Source organism: Falco naumanni, chromosome 4, assembly GCF_017639655.2.
Source record: "Falco naumanni isolate bFalNau1 chromosome 4, bFalNau1.pat, whole genome shotgun sequence".
NCBI classification, from domain to species: Eukaryota; Metazoa; Chordata; class Aves; order Falconiformes; family Falconidae; genus Falco; species Falco naumanni.
Window position 1 is genome coordinate 18883916 of NC_054057.1, and position 14500 is coordinate 18898415.

The following is a 14500-nucleotide window of genomic DNA, read 5'->3' on the forward strand; positions in this document are numbered from 1 at the left end:
AATAATAACTTAGAAGTCTGTGTTCCTTGCTGCTTATGCTTATTCTTCCTTATCCCTTTATATTGTTCACTATACATTTCTGACCCTTGTGTACCACAGTTAATTAATCTGCTTTGATCACTGCCTAAATCAATTATAATGACATGCTAAATTTTATCCCCAGCAAAAAAATGTCAGTAATGGTTGCTTTAAATGCAAATATATGCTGCTTTAATATTCCAAGCTGGCATGCCCGCTGTTCAGTAAGGTGCCATCACTTGAGGGATATTTTCTTTTTTTCCAAATGCTTTAATGCTATCACTTGCCGAAGCATACTTTTTTTCCCCCGTGTTGAGTTGCCATAGCTCCAGCCTGATAAATATAAACTTGCGCTGAACTTTGCCTCGGAGCCCTCAGTTAAGCCAGCAGTTATGTCCTTAGGCTGGGCTGTAGGAGGGACTGGTGGCAGGTCATGGTCAGACAGAGCAGTTTGTCCTTGCTAACTATTTTGATCAGAAACAAGGTGCTAACGTGTTTGTGATACACCAGATTTTTCTTTCCATTTGAAACATTTTCAAAAGTAATTAATTTCTATCTCCTTTTAAAATTTTATTTTATTTTTACTGATCCTTAAAGCCTATGGAACAAAAGCAGTTACTCCTCCTGAAAGATAGTAAATGGGCAGTATTATCAGCCGCCTTCATGCTGAGTGCTGAGGGGAAGGACAGAGGCCATCACACAGACACTGCCTCACAGATATGACTGTTTGCAACATAAATAAATGGCATAATAAATGTAGGACAGCATATGGGAATTATCACCAACGAGATGGAAAGATATTGTCCAAAAGTGAAAAAGGAGCAGCAGGGTAAGCACACTAGTGTTACCCTGACAAAAGCAAATGCTTTCACCTGAAGTTTGTACCTAAATCTGCAAGCTGAGCTCATCTCAGGGGCACTCAGCAAATGGCCACCTCATGAGCAGGGGACCCATAGTACAAACTTAAATCACCCTCCCAGACCTCTGTGGCTGTCTTTTTTCTTTTTTCCCCTATATTGAAGTTGTGAGATCTCTTCCGAGCCATAGGAAGATGTAGCTGGGTTTAGAAAGTGTTGTTCATCAGAGTTATTATACAGTTGTTGAATATTTTGGATGGCATGAGCATATCTGGAGCATCTCCTCACCTCCGTGACTGGGAAGAGTCCTTGTGGCAGGCAAACCAGTGTGGTCCTTCTGTGCTGTTGTACAGGACAAATTTCTGAAGGCCAGGGGTAGACACTTAACAGCATGGTGCAGGAACAATCCCTGCTTATTCCCCATGCCTCAGCATTTAGCCGGGCAGGACGCAGGGCTGTAGACCCAGGTGTGCTGCAAAAATGCATTGGTTGAGGTTTTTGCAATGGCAGAGCCTTGAGGAAGGCTCAAGAGCAGGACCTTGGCAGTGCTTGGCAGTTCCTGGCTGTGGCAAGCGGCTGTCGGTGTGCATTTGACCACAGCCCTGCTGCACCTCTCATGGTACATCTGTCCTGCTGCCAGCGATGCTGGCCCCTGGCTGTCACTCACATTCGCAGATGGTGCCCCTTGCACAAAATGTCCTCTCCTCCTTCGAGGACCATATGTATAAAGGGATTTGAGGAATTATTGGGGTATCACCAGTAGCTGATTCTGTAACCCATAGCCTTATGATGGCCAACCTCTTCTCCTTTGATAAGGACGTCTTTCCAAGATCTTGCAATAGTTCTCCCACTCTTACTTTGTATTTAGGTGTAAATATCCTCATTGTGGAGGAATCCCCAAATGCTTCTTCAGCACAAGTCTTCATGGACCCAACAGAAGAACAACCTTGCCACTGTCAGTGAGAACTTGCCCTCCAGGGCAGGTATTTGCAGAGTAAAAAGCTAACCTTCCTAGACTCTAAGCATCAGATTTGCCTTCCAAACTCTATTCCCTGTTTTGTACCTTCCAGCATATCAGCTGTTCCCCTGCTGAGATGAACCTCAGCCGTGTAATAACCCTTACCAGTGCAAGACCAACTGTTTCCTCTGTACCCTTCTCGGCAAGTCAGACTGACATTGCACGTGTAACCCTTTTTTTTGGCCATCTAATGAATGAGTTGTTCTTCAGGAGGAATCACTGGAGAAGTCTGTCCTCTGCAGCTCTGCAGCTCACACAGTGCAGTCAGGATATGAATCTCAGCTTTTCAACTGATCTGGACTTTTGCTTAGGAAATAAATGATGCCCTGGAGCAAAATAAATGAACTCTTGCAACTGGAGTTTCATAAAGGGTGATTGGATAATTGATTGTTAGTTCAATAAAAAGTAACTGATGATGATTTTGTGAACTCATACATAATTTTTTTGTCCTGTGACTGATATATTTAAAAAAAAAGGCAGGAAATAGGGAGAAAATTTGGTAGGATACTGTGAGGCTGACCTGTTTTAATTTTTTTGTTTTGTTTTATTCTTGCTCTTCTAGGTGGGGCTGAGTACTGCAATAAGAAAAGCAAAAAGGATTATGAAGACTTCCATGGACTTGGTAAGAAATCAGTGGCATTAGGGTGTTTTACACTATACTTTCATTTTATCAGAAATGAGTCCTTGTTTATCTTGCCTGATTGTGAATCCACCTGATCAGGTAATTAAACTGAATGCTGACTCACTCCTGCTTGGTGTAGGACCTGCTCTATCAGGTGACACTGGGAAGAAGGAGAGGGAGATAATAGAGAGAAAATACTAAAATATGGGGAGAGCAGAGAAAAACCTCATTAAAAATGCAGACTGCTTGTAGAGTAGGGATAACTCTCTGTATCTATCCAAGACATAAATTTATGTCTGAAACTCAGGCAGCAGCAGAGGATCTCATCTGAGCACCATCATTTAGCTCCACGCTGAGATGCTTGCTTGTACTAGCCCAGTTTGCCTTTGGTGGGGCAGCCAGCCTTAAAACAAAATATAAGTAGATATAGATTTTGTTTAGATTCTTTTACAAAAGCAGGAATTTCCCACTCAGCCTTGCCCTGTGTTTTTCCACCCAGAGAAGGTTCCTTCCTTCCTTCAAACTTCTTGTGGTGCTTATTATTTTTCCTCCTTGTTTCATGCTTCTTCCTTGTCCCTTATCATCCCTGCCTTGTCCTTGTGGGGGCATATGTAAGAGGGAGCCTCATGAATCAAGCCACTGCCTCAGAGCACAGCCACTGCACTTTGGGGTTGTCTGAACTCAAGCAATGGCCTAAATGCAAATTCTGCATATTTTTCCTTTATTTGTGAGAGGCTGCCTTTGCCTCTTGAACTTGAAAACTGGGATTTGAAATCTTCCCACCTCCGCCAGTTTTCAGATTTATAGAGAATCTCTAACGGGCAGCAGAGAAGGCAAGGGCAGCTTTTTTTCTGCTGGGTTCACTTATATGAGTCAGCTTAGCCATAAGTTTTGCTTCCAGTTGTCTTCAGGCACTTAATGCAGAGCAAACGTTTTAGCTGTTTGTGAAGAAAGTATTGATATTGCTTCTTCATGAATCCTTACTTTGATGCTACTCACAAAAGTGAAAATTGAGGTGGGTAATTAGTATTTGGGTAATTGCCAAATTGCTGAGCCAGGGAAATAAATAATGCGCTGGAGAGACAGGTCTCAGCTCCTGCAGAACAGCATCCAGCAGGATCTTATTCATTTTCCTTCCTGTTCGGCACTGTGCTACTGATGGCCTGAGATTTCCACTCAAATTACATGAAATGTCTAATCCCCTTTTGCTGGGTGCAAGTCCCCTTGTTGACACCTGCAGCAAGATGCCTTGAGTCGAGGAGACCCTCCCTGTTAGCCAGAGCCTGGATGCAGGTGCAGGGATGAAGAGGGATCAGCGTGCAGGTGCTGCCCCTCAGGACACAGGGCTCCTTTGCTCCCTTGTGTGTGCTTCTACCCTTGGCATATTCGGCTGCACCCCTTGCATGGCTGGGTCTGTCTGGCCTTCATGGACCAAACATGCCGCGTCCTTTTAGGCTCTTCTGGGTAGCGCGGCATGGTTGGCATCAATCTTTAGGTGCAATGGGGTCTCCTTCCAGCTTGCCTCTACTCTTCCATATCCCCAAAGCTGCTCAATGCCCTCATACCTCTCTCAGTCTCCATTGCAATGCCCTTGACCCCTTCCTGCTCCCCGTTGCCAATTTACCAGCGGGAGGGACAAGCAGACTGTGCCCTGGCTATATACAGCAAGGTCATAGTTGTGTTGCTCCAGTAAACGTGTTTCTAAACCTACATAACTGCACAATACAAGGTCAGCTCAAATTAAAACCAGTATCATGTGGTTGGTTTGGCTTCTTCTGCAGTTATTCCTAGCATGTTTCCTCTAGTGACTCTTGCTGAAACTTACTTTAAACCTAGAAAATTAAAAATAACAACATTTCTGGAGGCATTACTGTATCTCTCAAATTCCCCTTCAACCAGATTACAGTTGATTTCAAATCCAGAAAAACAATGTAATAGGAAACACAAAGGAAAGATCTCTAGGAGAGAGCACAGCATGTATCAGGCTTGAATAAGTCCCATATCCCAGAGCGGCAGCATGTGATGAAATAGTAAGAAAATCACCTGCACAACCTGAATGTTGCCAAATCAGGGTTTTTTCACCTTCCCAGGCAGATGTGTGTACCAGTGAGCAAAGGCCAAAGCAGCTGAGGTGCTCTCACTGCTTTGGGAGAGGGTTGCCTACCTGAATGTGTGGCTGATGATCCAGAAATGCCCTGTCTGTGGTAGAACATCTCTGCATCCACACTGCTGGAGAGAGAAGAACGTTCACCTGACCTCTTTTATGCTCTGGCTGATGCTGGACAGAAATACCAAATTATATCAGTTCAATCTTCCCGTATCTGCTGCTTTTGCCCTATTGCATGTTTGGGGAAAGCCTTCTGAAGAGGTTCTTGCAAATTAGCTATCCCCATTTTTGCTTGGCAGCTGTGTGTGAGCATAAAAAAAGAGATGTGATTATGGCTGTTGGTAGAGGGAATGGGAGGTCGGTCTGGGTCCCAGGGGTTCATATTTACTGGGCGTTTCTTAGGATCATTGTGGATTTGGGAAAAAGGAAAGGTATTTTCCAGATGTAGAGATGCAGTGAAAGTGGCAACAACCCGAAAAAAGTCTAATAAATGTCTTCATTCATTGAAAGTAGTGAGCCATCTGTGAGCGACTGGCTTAAACCAAACACCAACAAGCATTAGGGACTCATAATTATTCTTTTTTGTAAAATCAATTAAAATAATTATGGAAATGCCATTAGGGAATGTTAACAGACAATTAATAAAATACTGCTGTTATCAATCACTGCGAGCACCTCTAGCTCTAAATTTTCTTATGGGTGGAGAAGATACTAAGAGGCATCTTTGGGCAACAGCAGTGAAAGAATGATTAATAGAGTCGTGGCTGTAGCATTTAATAAGAGTGAGCGCCACGTGTGCAATCCTGCCGTGACTACATGGTCCCTGCAAGTCGCGTCCTGGCAGCAGGAGAAGTGAGAAGCCACAGAGGGAGCAGAAGGGAATTGCAAGGCAGAGGGGAGCATGAACCAGTCTCCTGCTCACCCACTCACGTTACTCAGGCACAAGTAACCCATTTCTGCCCCAAAACTCATAATGCAATTGTAGCCAGGCTCTCCTGGGAAGGACCCTGTAGTGCCTGCTCACCTGTGGCATCACCCATACCACTTCCAGGTTACCATCGTGCCAACTGTTCCTACCAAAGTTAGGCAGTCTCTGGGGCTACAGGGTAGTTTTCCTTTAAAACTAACGGAGATCTAGCTGGCAACAATTTTCAAATGACTAGCTGAGGAAAAGGCAGGAAAGATTTTATTCTACTTACAGCAAAGGGTAGACTTTACATGCAGTCTGTGAGCAGAATGAAAGGAGGCTTTATTTATGTATATATTTCTTGCAAGCCCTGTAGTTTTTCTTTCTGGTGCACTTTCAGCTCCAGATGCCTTAACTTCAAAGACTTTGCATGCTGTGACTTAGGCTGAAGTGAAAAGCTGACAGCTCAAATGAAAACACTGCAGATCTTAGCCTGATGGAAAGCTTTAAGAGCCTCTAGTGCTGTTGTAGGTAGGATTAGTCCTACATGGAGGAGGTGTGGGAACTGGCTTTCCTCCTCTTTCCAGGAAGGTGTACATAGTTTGCAAAGCTCTCCGAGAAAAGCTGGCGTCCTGCTTGTGTGCCTCTCGTGCTCTCTGCCTACCTGGCCTCACATGCGTATGCACACACAGAGAGCAAGGAGGAGGGTTGCATCCCTACTGTGCTGCAGGACATAGCCACAAGGCAGCCAGAGGTGCAGAGGGATGGGGAAGAGCGCAGGGCAGCTGGAGCCTCAGCAGTGGGACCAGGTTGGTCTTTTAGCTCAAGGAAAGGCCCCACTCCCTGGCTGGCTGCTTTTGGCAATTTCCATCCATTTCTGTGATTGTCTGCTGGTTTCTCCTGTGACTCCACCAATACCCCTTCCACCTCATGGCCCCCTCCAAGCTGGTGAGACGCCAGCCTTGTCATTTTGGGTGTGTTGGACGGCACTGAAGAGAGTTAATTAGCGGGGGGGGGGTTTGCAAGTTTCTTCTCTCTTGTCTCCTGGATTTTCCTCCTTTTTTTCCTCGGTTTCCTCTATTGCACCCTTCAGAAAGGGCACTGTTACAGCTCCATCTCCACTGTAGATCTCCCCCACAAGGTATTACCCTTTTTCTTCTTCACCTTGCTGCTTGGTCACTTCAGCCACCACTGCAAATGTTGGCTACCATCTTTGTGCTTGGGGCTCTATCCCTTCTTCGTTACCCCAGCCCTTCTCTCCACACAGAGATCCTGGCTGTGACATATTGCTGTGGCTGACCTCCTGCTCTGGGCAGTCTGAGACCCTTATCTCCATCACCCCTTGCTACCTGTCCAAACACACACATCTCTGCCTTCCCCGGAGCTGCAGGGCAATGCCCTGCACACGGTGGCCTCACTGCCCAGCAGTGCTGCCTTGAAGTTCTCCTTTGTCACTCAGAGTTTATATGCTGAGGTTACTGCCCCTCACGGTGAGTAATAGCCTTTCGTTGTCCTCTCCTGAGCTGTATCCAACCTTTATCTTCTCTTTTATGTTAGATTTGGGTTGTAATCTCATTAGGGCAAGGACCATCTTAATTTTTTTCCAGTGAACATAAAGTGTGTAACACAAGGGAGTTGATCCAAGGACAGAGCTCTTAAGTGCTATGGCCATATAAATAATTACCCCTGTTTGCATAAAGTTACGAGTATGCCCATCTGCTCCATATTTACATGCTGAATGCAGCCTTCATGAATACAGTTAATTAGACTGTGCACCAACTAGCACTGTGTATTTATAGATCACTTGAATGTCCTCAGTGTTTAAAGACACCTGAACTTACAGTGAAGCCACCACACGAGCAGCATGTTTGTGGAATTGGCTGCCAGTGCAATGCAATGGTTCCACAATGTGAACATTCATTGGGAAGGTCTCTTTCAGCTTCTGAAGCCACCTGGCTACCTGGAACCTCAGCTGGATTGGCCCATGGCTTTGGTCTACTAATATTGAAAACTTAAAAAATATTGAAAAAATTATTATCTTGCAGCAGCTGTCTTTCACAGCTTGCACATCTGGCCAAGATAAAATGTAGTAATGAAATTTCCAGGTAAACATCTCATTAAAAAACCAAGGCCATTCTATGCACATGCTGGAACCTCCCATTTCTCCTCTCTTTGGAGTTGTTCCTGACCTCTGACTTATCCACCCTCCCTGAGTGTGCAGAAACCAGCCTCATGGCTCACAATGTGTTCCTTTCACTAGTTCTGCACTAAGTGTCAGATACCATCATGTTTATTGAACATAAGAACAGTAATTTTTACAAAGAATGAAAAAAAAACCCCAAACCTTGGGTACATGAGAGGAGACAGTTTCACGGGAGCTTCTTCATTCCTTTTTAATTTGACAGCTCTTTGAAGCAAGAGTAGTTGGTTTGTAAAATGTTCAGTCAAAATCCTTAAGTTGACTGCTGTGTCAGGACTAAATCCACTGGCATGTAGCATCCTTAATGGCATCACTGGAGTTTTCAGATGTTTCTAGGCAGAAAATACATGATTTAGCTCTGGACTTCACTGATGCTGAATATCCAAGCCACACCACCACTATGAACTAATGCATCCATCTTCTTTTATCTTCTTCCCCTCCAGAAAAGCTTCACGGGGTTCTCAAGTGTTTGTGCATTTCCTCTTCTGGCTAACCTGTGTGAGAAGATTAAATAGTATGTATAAAATTTTCAATCCTTAACCAGAAACAGAATACGGTACATTTGTTTCTTTCAAAAATCATCCTCAGTTAACAAAGCTTCCTATACTTTACTTCTGTTGGTTTCCTTCATAAAACCACTGTCCAGGTAGCACAGAGGGAGGCTGCACAGAGTTCAGGTAAGCAAGATTCCTCAGAGGGATCCCTGTGTTTTTTCAGCACTTAAAATACTTGTGTAATTTTAGCAGGTCGCAGAGGTCAAATATATGACACACTCAAAGATACACCACCTCCAAGAGGGAACCAATTTCTCCTGAGGTTTCCTGAGCCCAAGACACTCCTCCGTTTCATTTCTCCACCCAGCTGTGGTGCCCATGGCTCAGCACAGGAAGCCACCAGCACCTATATAACTCTGTGAGGAACACAAATTAAGTGGCAGTTGCAACATGTAGGAGAATCTCAAGGTATTTAAGAAAGCCGGGTGGATGGTGGACAGGAAAAGAACTTCTGGCAGTGCTGACTTTGAGTCAGTTTCTGAGAAAGGCTGAGGGCATCAGCTGGGCTATTACTCCTAAAGCGTATTTATCAATGTACTCCAATGAGTTGGAGGATTCAAGCAAATTAAGACTAAATCAGTATTATCAGCAGTATATTTTGACTGATTTGACTTCCAAGATTAACTTGCTCACCTATTTCTGCTCATTTAATTGAAACTGCAAATATCAGGAGTTTATTTGGAATGGATTGATTAACATGAAATGTCTTGTAAGCACCTTTGAAATGTAAGTCAGGACAAATAATCTGGTGAGTTCAGACAGTGGAAGAAGGAATCAAATTGTATAACGTGTTGGATCGAATGTATTCAACTCTTTGGATCTCTTTCTCATGGACTCTCACTTGCTTTGGTTTTCTCTTTCTTCTTTCTGTACCTACAAAAAACTGTTTGGCAGTTGGACTTTTTTAGCTGGTCTGGATCTGTGCCAATTCCTTGCAACCGAACCAGAGAGGTAGCCCAAAGCAGCATGTGGAAATCATTGACCACAGACAGATTAAAGGCTATAAGCCCCACCAGGAGTGCATGCCACCTGTCTTCTCTGCGTGTTTTCTTATCCTGATGCTCATGCAGTCTGAGGAATCCATCCTCATTGCACCTATTTGCTTGCTGAGACAGGTTCAACATCTCTTTATGAGTTCAGGAGGTTGAAAAAACTCAGAAAAAACTTTCCAAGGAAAGGCTGACTAGCATGTCATTCAAAGAGTGCTGCCCACTGGGCCAAATATGAAAGGCTGCTCAATATAGGTGAGCTAAGCTCTGTCCTGTAGCCAAAAAGAGATGCCACGCTTGGGCAGCACCATGTGAAAGCTAATACATGTCCCAGCTAAAACAAAAGCAGCACAGAGCTGACACCATCATTTTAACACCTGATTCGGGTACTGCTCAAACCTATAGGGTTGCTGAAAACAAAAGTCACAATGGAAAAAAAAAGATGTAATTTTCAAAGTTTAATGTAATTAAGCGCTGTGGGGGACCACTGAGGGCTCAGGTCTCCACTGCTCAAATCAAGGTAAAATACTTTTCTCAAATATGTTTGAGCATGGTAAGAAGTTTGTGGGTCTACATACATATATTGCAAGATAAGGCTCTGATCCTCAGTTGAAGCATAAGGTCACCTGTGCATTCAGTGTGTACGGTCTTTCTTCATATTGAACCCACTTTTAGCCTGTAAAATAACATTATTTTTCTTTGTATGTGTAGCTGCAGCCTTGCATGCTAACTGAGTCTTCTAGACTGAACACAACAGGAGAGAGACGGTGTAAAGACTTGAGCGATGAAAAGGAGAAAGGATATTTGCCATTTGTTTTTAACAAAAGAAGGAGGTTGGTCTCCACCAGCATGAGGCCCTATTGGGAGCTCTTTCCCAGGCAGAAGAACTTCCATTAGTTTTTCATATCTGGCAGATTTGCAAGATCTGCCAGGCTGAGTGTAGTATTTATTTCCAAAAAAATTATAGTTACTTTTACCACAGATTTGATGTCCTAGTTTGTTTTAGAGACTGAAGGTTTGGCATTGCAGCCATACAGGAGCCCATCAGCCTCACCTCCACAGCTCAGTCAGCAGATATTGAAATAAATCAGAATTTGCTCCTTCGGACGGAATCACTTTGCTGAAGTACAAGCACAGAGCTAAAAGTGGACATGGAGCTATGAACAACGTGCCAGCTGTTATCTGTTCTGCACGCTTTACCATGTTTTTTTTTTTCTTTCTGAATAGGTTCCCTTCCATATGTTAACACTTTGTTTGTTGGTTTTGTTTTTTACAGTGTTATAAGAAATAAACTGCCTTTTGAAGATTTTGATGGAGATAAATTTAGTACTTTCCCGGTAAGTAAAGCCTTTCCTTTGGTACAGTGATCCCATGATAATAAGAATGTCTATAGGATTCCTCCTACTTTCTGAAAAGCCTTATTCATTCATGTGAAAATAGATATAGGAATGAAGTGAATGAAGGGTTTTTTTTCTCATAAAAGGTGGGGTTTTTTTTTCTGGATGAAAAAAAAATCATTCATTTATGCCACCTGGGGACATGCACACATAAAGCTGTGCTCCCTGCAGAAATAAATTGCTCTGCTGCTGAGTGGTCTGTTTACTGAGTTAATAAGAGTTGAAGTAAATTCATATACAAAACTAAATTAAATTGCCAGCTTGTCTTATTTCTGCACCAAAGTATGCAAGGTGTCATTTATTAAAGCCTAGCAAAGGGATTCTGGAATACAACCCATTTACCGGGTTTTATTTTTACACCTCGAATTAGCGTTTCATTTTGGATATTTTAAACTGAAAACACAAGCATAGCAATGACCATCCTATCTGTGTGCTTCTCCTGGCTTTTAGACATTGAGGGGCTATCACTGGCGAGGCAGAGACTGCAATGACAAAAACTCCACCGTGTACCCTGGCAGACGGTAAAACTTTTCGTGATTTTAAAGGCTTCCTAATAATTGTGACTTCTTGAAGAATGAGCTCCAGATTTGGTTTTGGCCATAATCTAAGAGAGCATGCCACTGCTGGCTGCCTGATTTCACTGTGTTGGGGACAAGAGGGGATGATCGAGACCAGGGATGTGGTGCATTAGCAGGGGTGGTGCACAGGTTTCTTTCCTTTCTCTGAAGCATCTGCAGCCAAAATTGCTCAGACAGACCGAAGATGGGGATGGAAACCAAGCCGCTGGGGCTTACAAGCCTTATGCCAGTTGAGCTAACGCGGGCTGTGCCTGCTTTAGGGAGCAGCAGGGCAGGAGGGCAAAACAGCGGTGCTCATGGCTGGCTGCTGAGCTCCAGCATCCGATCCTCATGTTAAGTTGCTGGAAACATTGAGCTAAATATGTGCCTTTCTAAGTGAATAACTTCCAGGTGAATACCTCCCAGCTGCCTGAGCATGGACTTCCAGGCACACCTGAAATGGAGAGCACAGCCAGTTGTAATAACATGGCCTTGGTACCTCACTCTTGCTATTTCATCCTGAGCTCAAAATATTCTTTCAAAAATAGAGCTCTCCTGTACCATGGGTTTGTTAAGAAGTTGTTAACCAGGACTGATTTTAAAGCATAGGCATTCACTGGCTTGTGACTAGATAAGATGATTTTGAGGGCATGGGTTTGGAAGAATTATATGCCACCAGCCTGGGCAGCACACCTGCATTAGCAGAAATGGGCTTACAGAGTCCATGTGTGGTGCCAGACTGAATAGATGGAGTCTCCCTGTAGAAGAGGCCTGAGCTAATTCTACTGTGTTACGGGCCAAAACAAATCTTCATTACCCGCACTGAATTTGGAGTGAGGGTTTTGGTGGATTTCAGCAAACACTTAAAAGCAACAAAAAGGCAGGGAAAAACGGTCTGTTGTCTTAGACCCTTCTCGTTATCCCTGTTCACTTCACGTAAGTGAATATGCAGAATAAAAGGGTAAGTTTCATCCAACAACTTCCAGTATCATCTTTAAATTAATTTTGCATTTTGCTACAAAAAGTTGCCTCTCCTGGATTCAAATGGGGGAAAAACCCCCACCCTTCTGTGCAGAAAGGAATTTCTAATTATTTTGTATTCTTAGTGAAAAATGGTACAAAGGATCTGATTTCCTCAAAAGTCCCTTTTGCTTCATTTTCTGTAACACTGTATATCCTTATGTAACTTTGTTTTAGTCCTGATAATTGGGATGTGAAAAGTGACTCTAACTGCAATGGCATATGGGTAAGTAAATGAATTTGCATCTTATACTTCCTTTCTGATGCTGCATCTCTTTTTTTCCTTCTTTTGAATTAGTCTGCAAATGTTTCTTTTTTATTTATTCTGGTTTATTAACTGATTGGGAATACTCCTATTTATTTACTGCCTTTCATATTCCAAGTAATAAAACCGTATTTATTAAAAACTAAGGAAACATAGGGGAAGCAGTTATGAGCGTTTGTTTACTGATGCTTAAGATTATTTAAACTACAGCTATTGTAATTAATTTAAATGTACACATACTCATTAAAATAATGTAATGGAAAGCATCGTTATTATGATGCAGTGCTTCCTGCAGGCAAACATTCAAAAAAAGCTAAATTCTCAGCCTCTGTTTTGTATTGCCGTTTTCAGGCACTACATAGATACTATCATCTGCCCCTTCTCTCCTCCAACAGGGCGTGGATCCAAAAGATGGAATTCCCTATGAGGAGAAATTTTGCAAAGGTAAATCTTTACAGTCAATACAAGAAACAATGTCTCTTTTCTTTTCATTTCATAAATGCTTCAATATTTTCATGGTCATTGCCAATGCAGGGAAAGATAACGGGCTTTACGAGTCATGAGGAACGTAAAATGGCAAATTTTTTATTTATTTTTTTTTAATTTGGAGGATGGGCAAAGGTAAAACGTAAAAAGCACAGGCTACTGCTAATTTACTGTTAAAAGCCAGCTCAGTTATGAAGTAAAAATACATGGACCAGGGACAGCAGCGAATGGAGATATCACCTCTGCATTTTTTTGTGATGCCTGAAGCCTAACCCAGAGGGATGGCATTGAGATTCAGGAGAGCAGTTTAACATCTATGCTTGTCCAGTTTGACCCGTTGCTGTAAATACCAGTAATCATGCTGATACTTTTCCGGAGAAGGCCTTGAAGAGGGGAAGTGATGGCATCAGCTGATCTCCCTGACAGCAACGTGGGTGCCTGTGTATACACACATGCACAAATAACACCCTCACTAAACAGCCGTGACTGCAGTTGCTGCTCACCTTGCCTTACATTTAAATCAGCATCCTGGGGATGAACCATTGCCTGGCAAGAGTTTTCAACAGCTTTAGATGAAAGGCAATCTACAAATGCTAAGTAACATTAATTATAAACCAGCCAGATTGTTCTAGCAGAAATATTCATATGAGTAGCACATCCACCACCAAGTCATGTAATAAGGAGCTTTGAGCAATTTCCTGGGTAATCCGATTTCCCTAAATGTTTAAGTACTTTTTAATGCATATTCTACGGGTAGTAAAATAAATGTTGGCTGCACAGCAGAGCCTCTGCTGAAATAGCACATCCATCCTTGAATACAACCAGGATTTTTTCTGATTAGCAAGACCTCTCCCTGTTTTTCATGCCCATTCCCCAGCTGTTTCTCTAGGGTTGTTGGCAGGTGTTTCTTAGCCAGTTTTTGCTGCAGATGAAGTGAAACCCCCATTGTAGGGTCTGAACGTTTCAGCCATGTGAAGAGTGATATAGCCAGTCACCCCGTGACTCCATCAGCTGCCTCTGCTGTTGCTCTTTAAGCATTGCTCTCCACGCTTTGTTTCAGTTTGTTCTATCTGCTCATGCGACTAACAAAGTGCATTCATTAGGTGCAGACTCGCAAGGGGTCGTGCTGTTGGGAGACTCAGCCGGTGCTCACTTCCACATCCCTCCCGAGTGGATGACCGTCACACAGATGTCAGCGGTGAGGAATCATGTTCAGGTTGCCAAAACTGCTACCACGCTGGTTGCCATTGGCTTTCTCCCCTGTGCCACAGGTTGCCAAAGGGAAACTAGTGCAAAATGCTTCACTGCACTGGAATTTATCATTAAGGTCTCATGTGTGTCAGTCACCTCCTGCAGCTGCTCTTCTGAAGATAAAACCCCATAGCCCTGTGCTACTGCTGCTCCTCCGACATCTGTGCAATTGGGTCAGGGAACAGTTTGGCTCCAGCTGCGCAGCGCTGTGCCAGAGACACAAACCAGGACATCTGGCTTTCCACGCACATG

General features: G+C 43.3%; 1 protein-coding gene across 2 annotated transcripts in view; it reads left to right on the forward strand.

Annotated features, from left to right (window-relative positions):
* The window catches only part of AOAH (acyloxyacyl hydrolase), an 84361-nt gene that overhangs the window by 27419 nt on the left and 42442 nt on the right, over window positions 1–14500 (forward strand). For both annotated transcript variants that reach the window (XM_040590200.1, XM_040590199.1), the window contains exons 6-12: window positions 2456–2515; window positions 8173–8243; window positions 10549–10609; window positions 11120–11190; window positions 12424–12472; window positions 12907–12955; window positions 14101–14195. In XM_040590200.1, the coding sequence (XP_040446134.1) occupies window positions 2456–2515; window positions 8173–8243; window positions 10549–10609; window positions 11120–11190; window positions 12424–12472; window positions 12907–12955; window positions 14101–14195 (456 nt within the window). The remainder of the gene's footprint in view (window positions 1–2455; window positions 2516–8172; window positions 8244–10548; window positions 10610–11119; window positions 11191–12423; window positions 12473–12906; window positions 12956–14100; window positions 14196–14500) is intronic.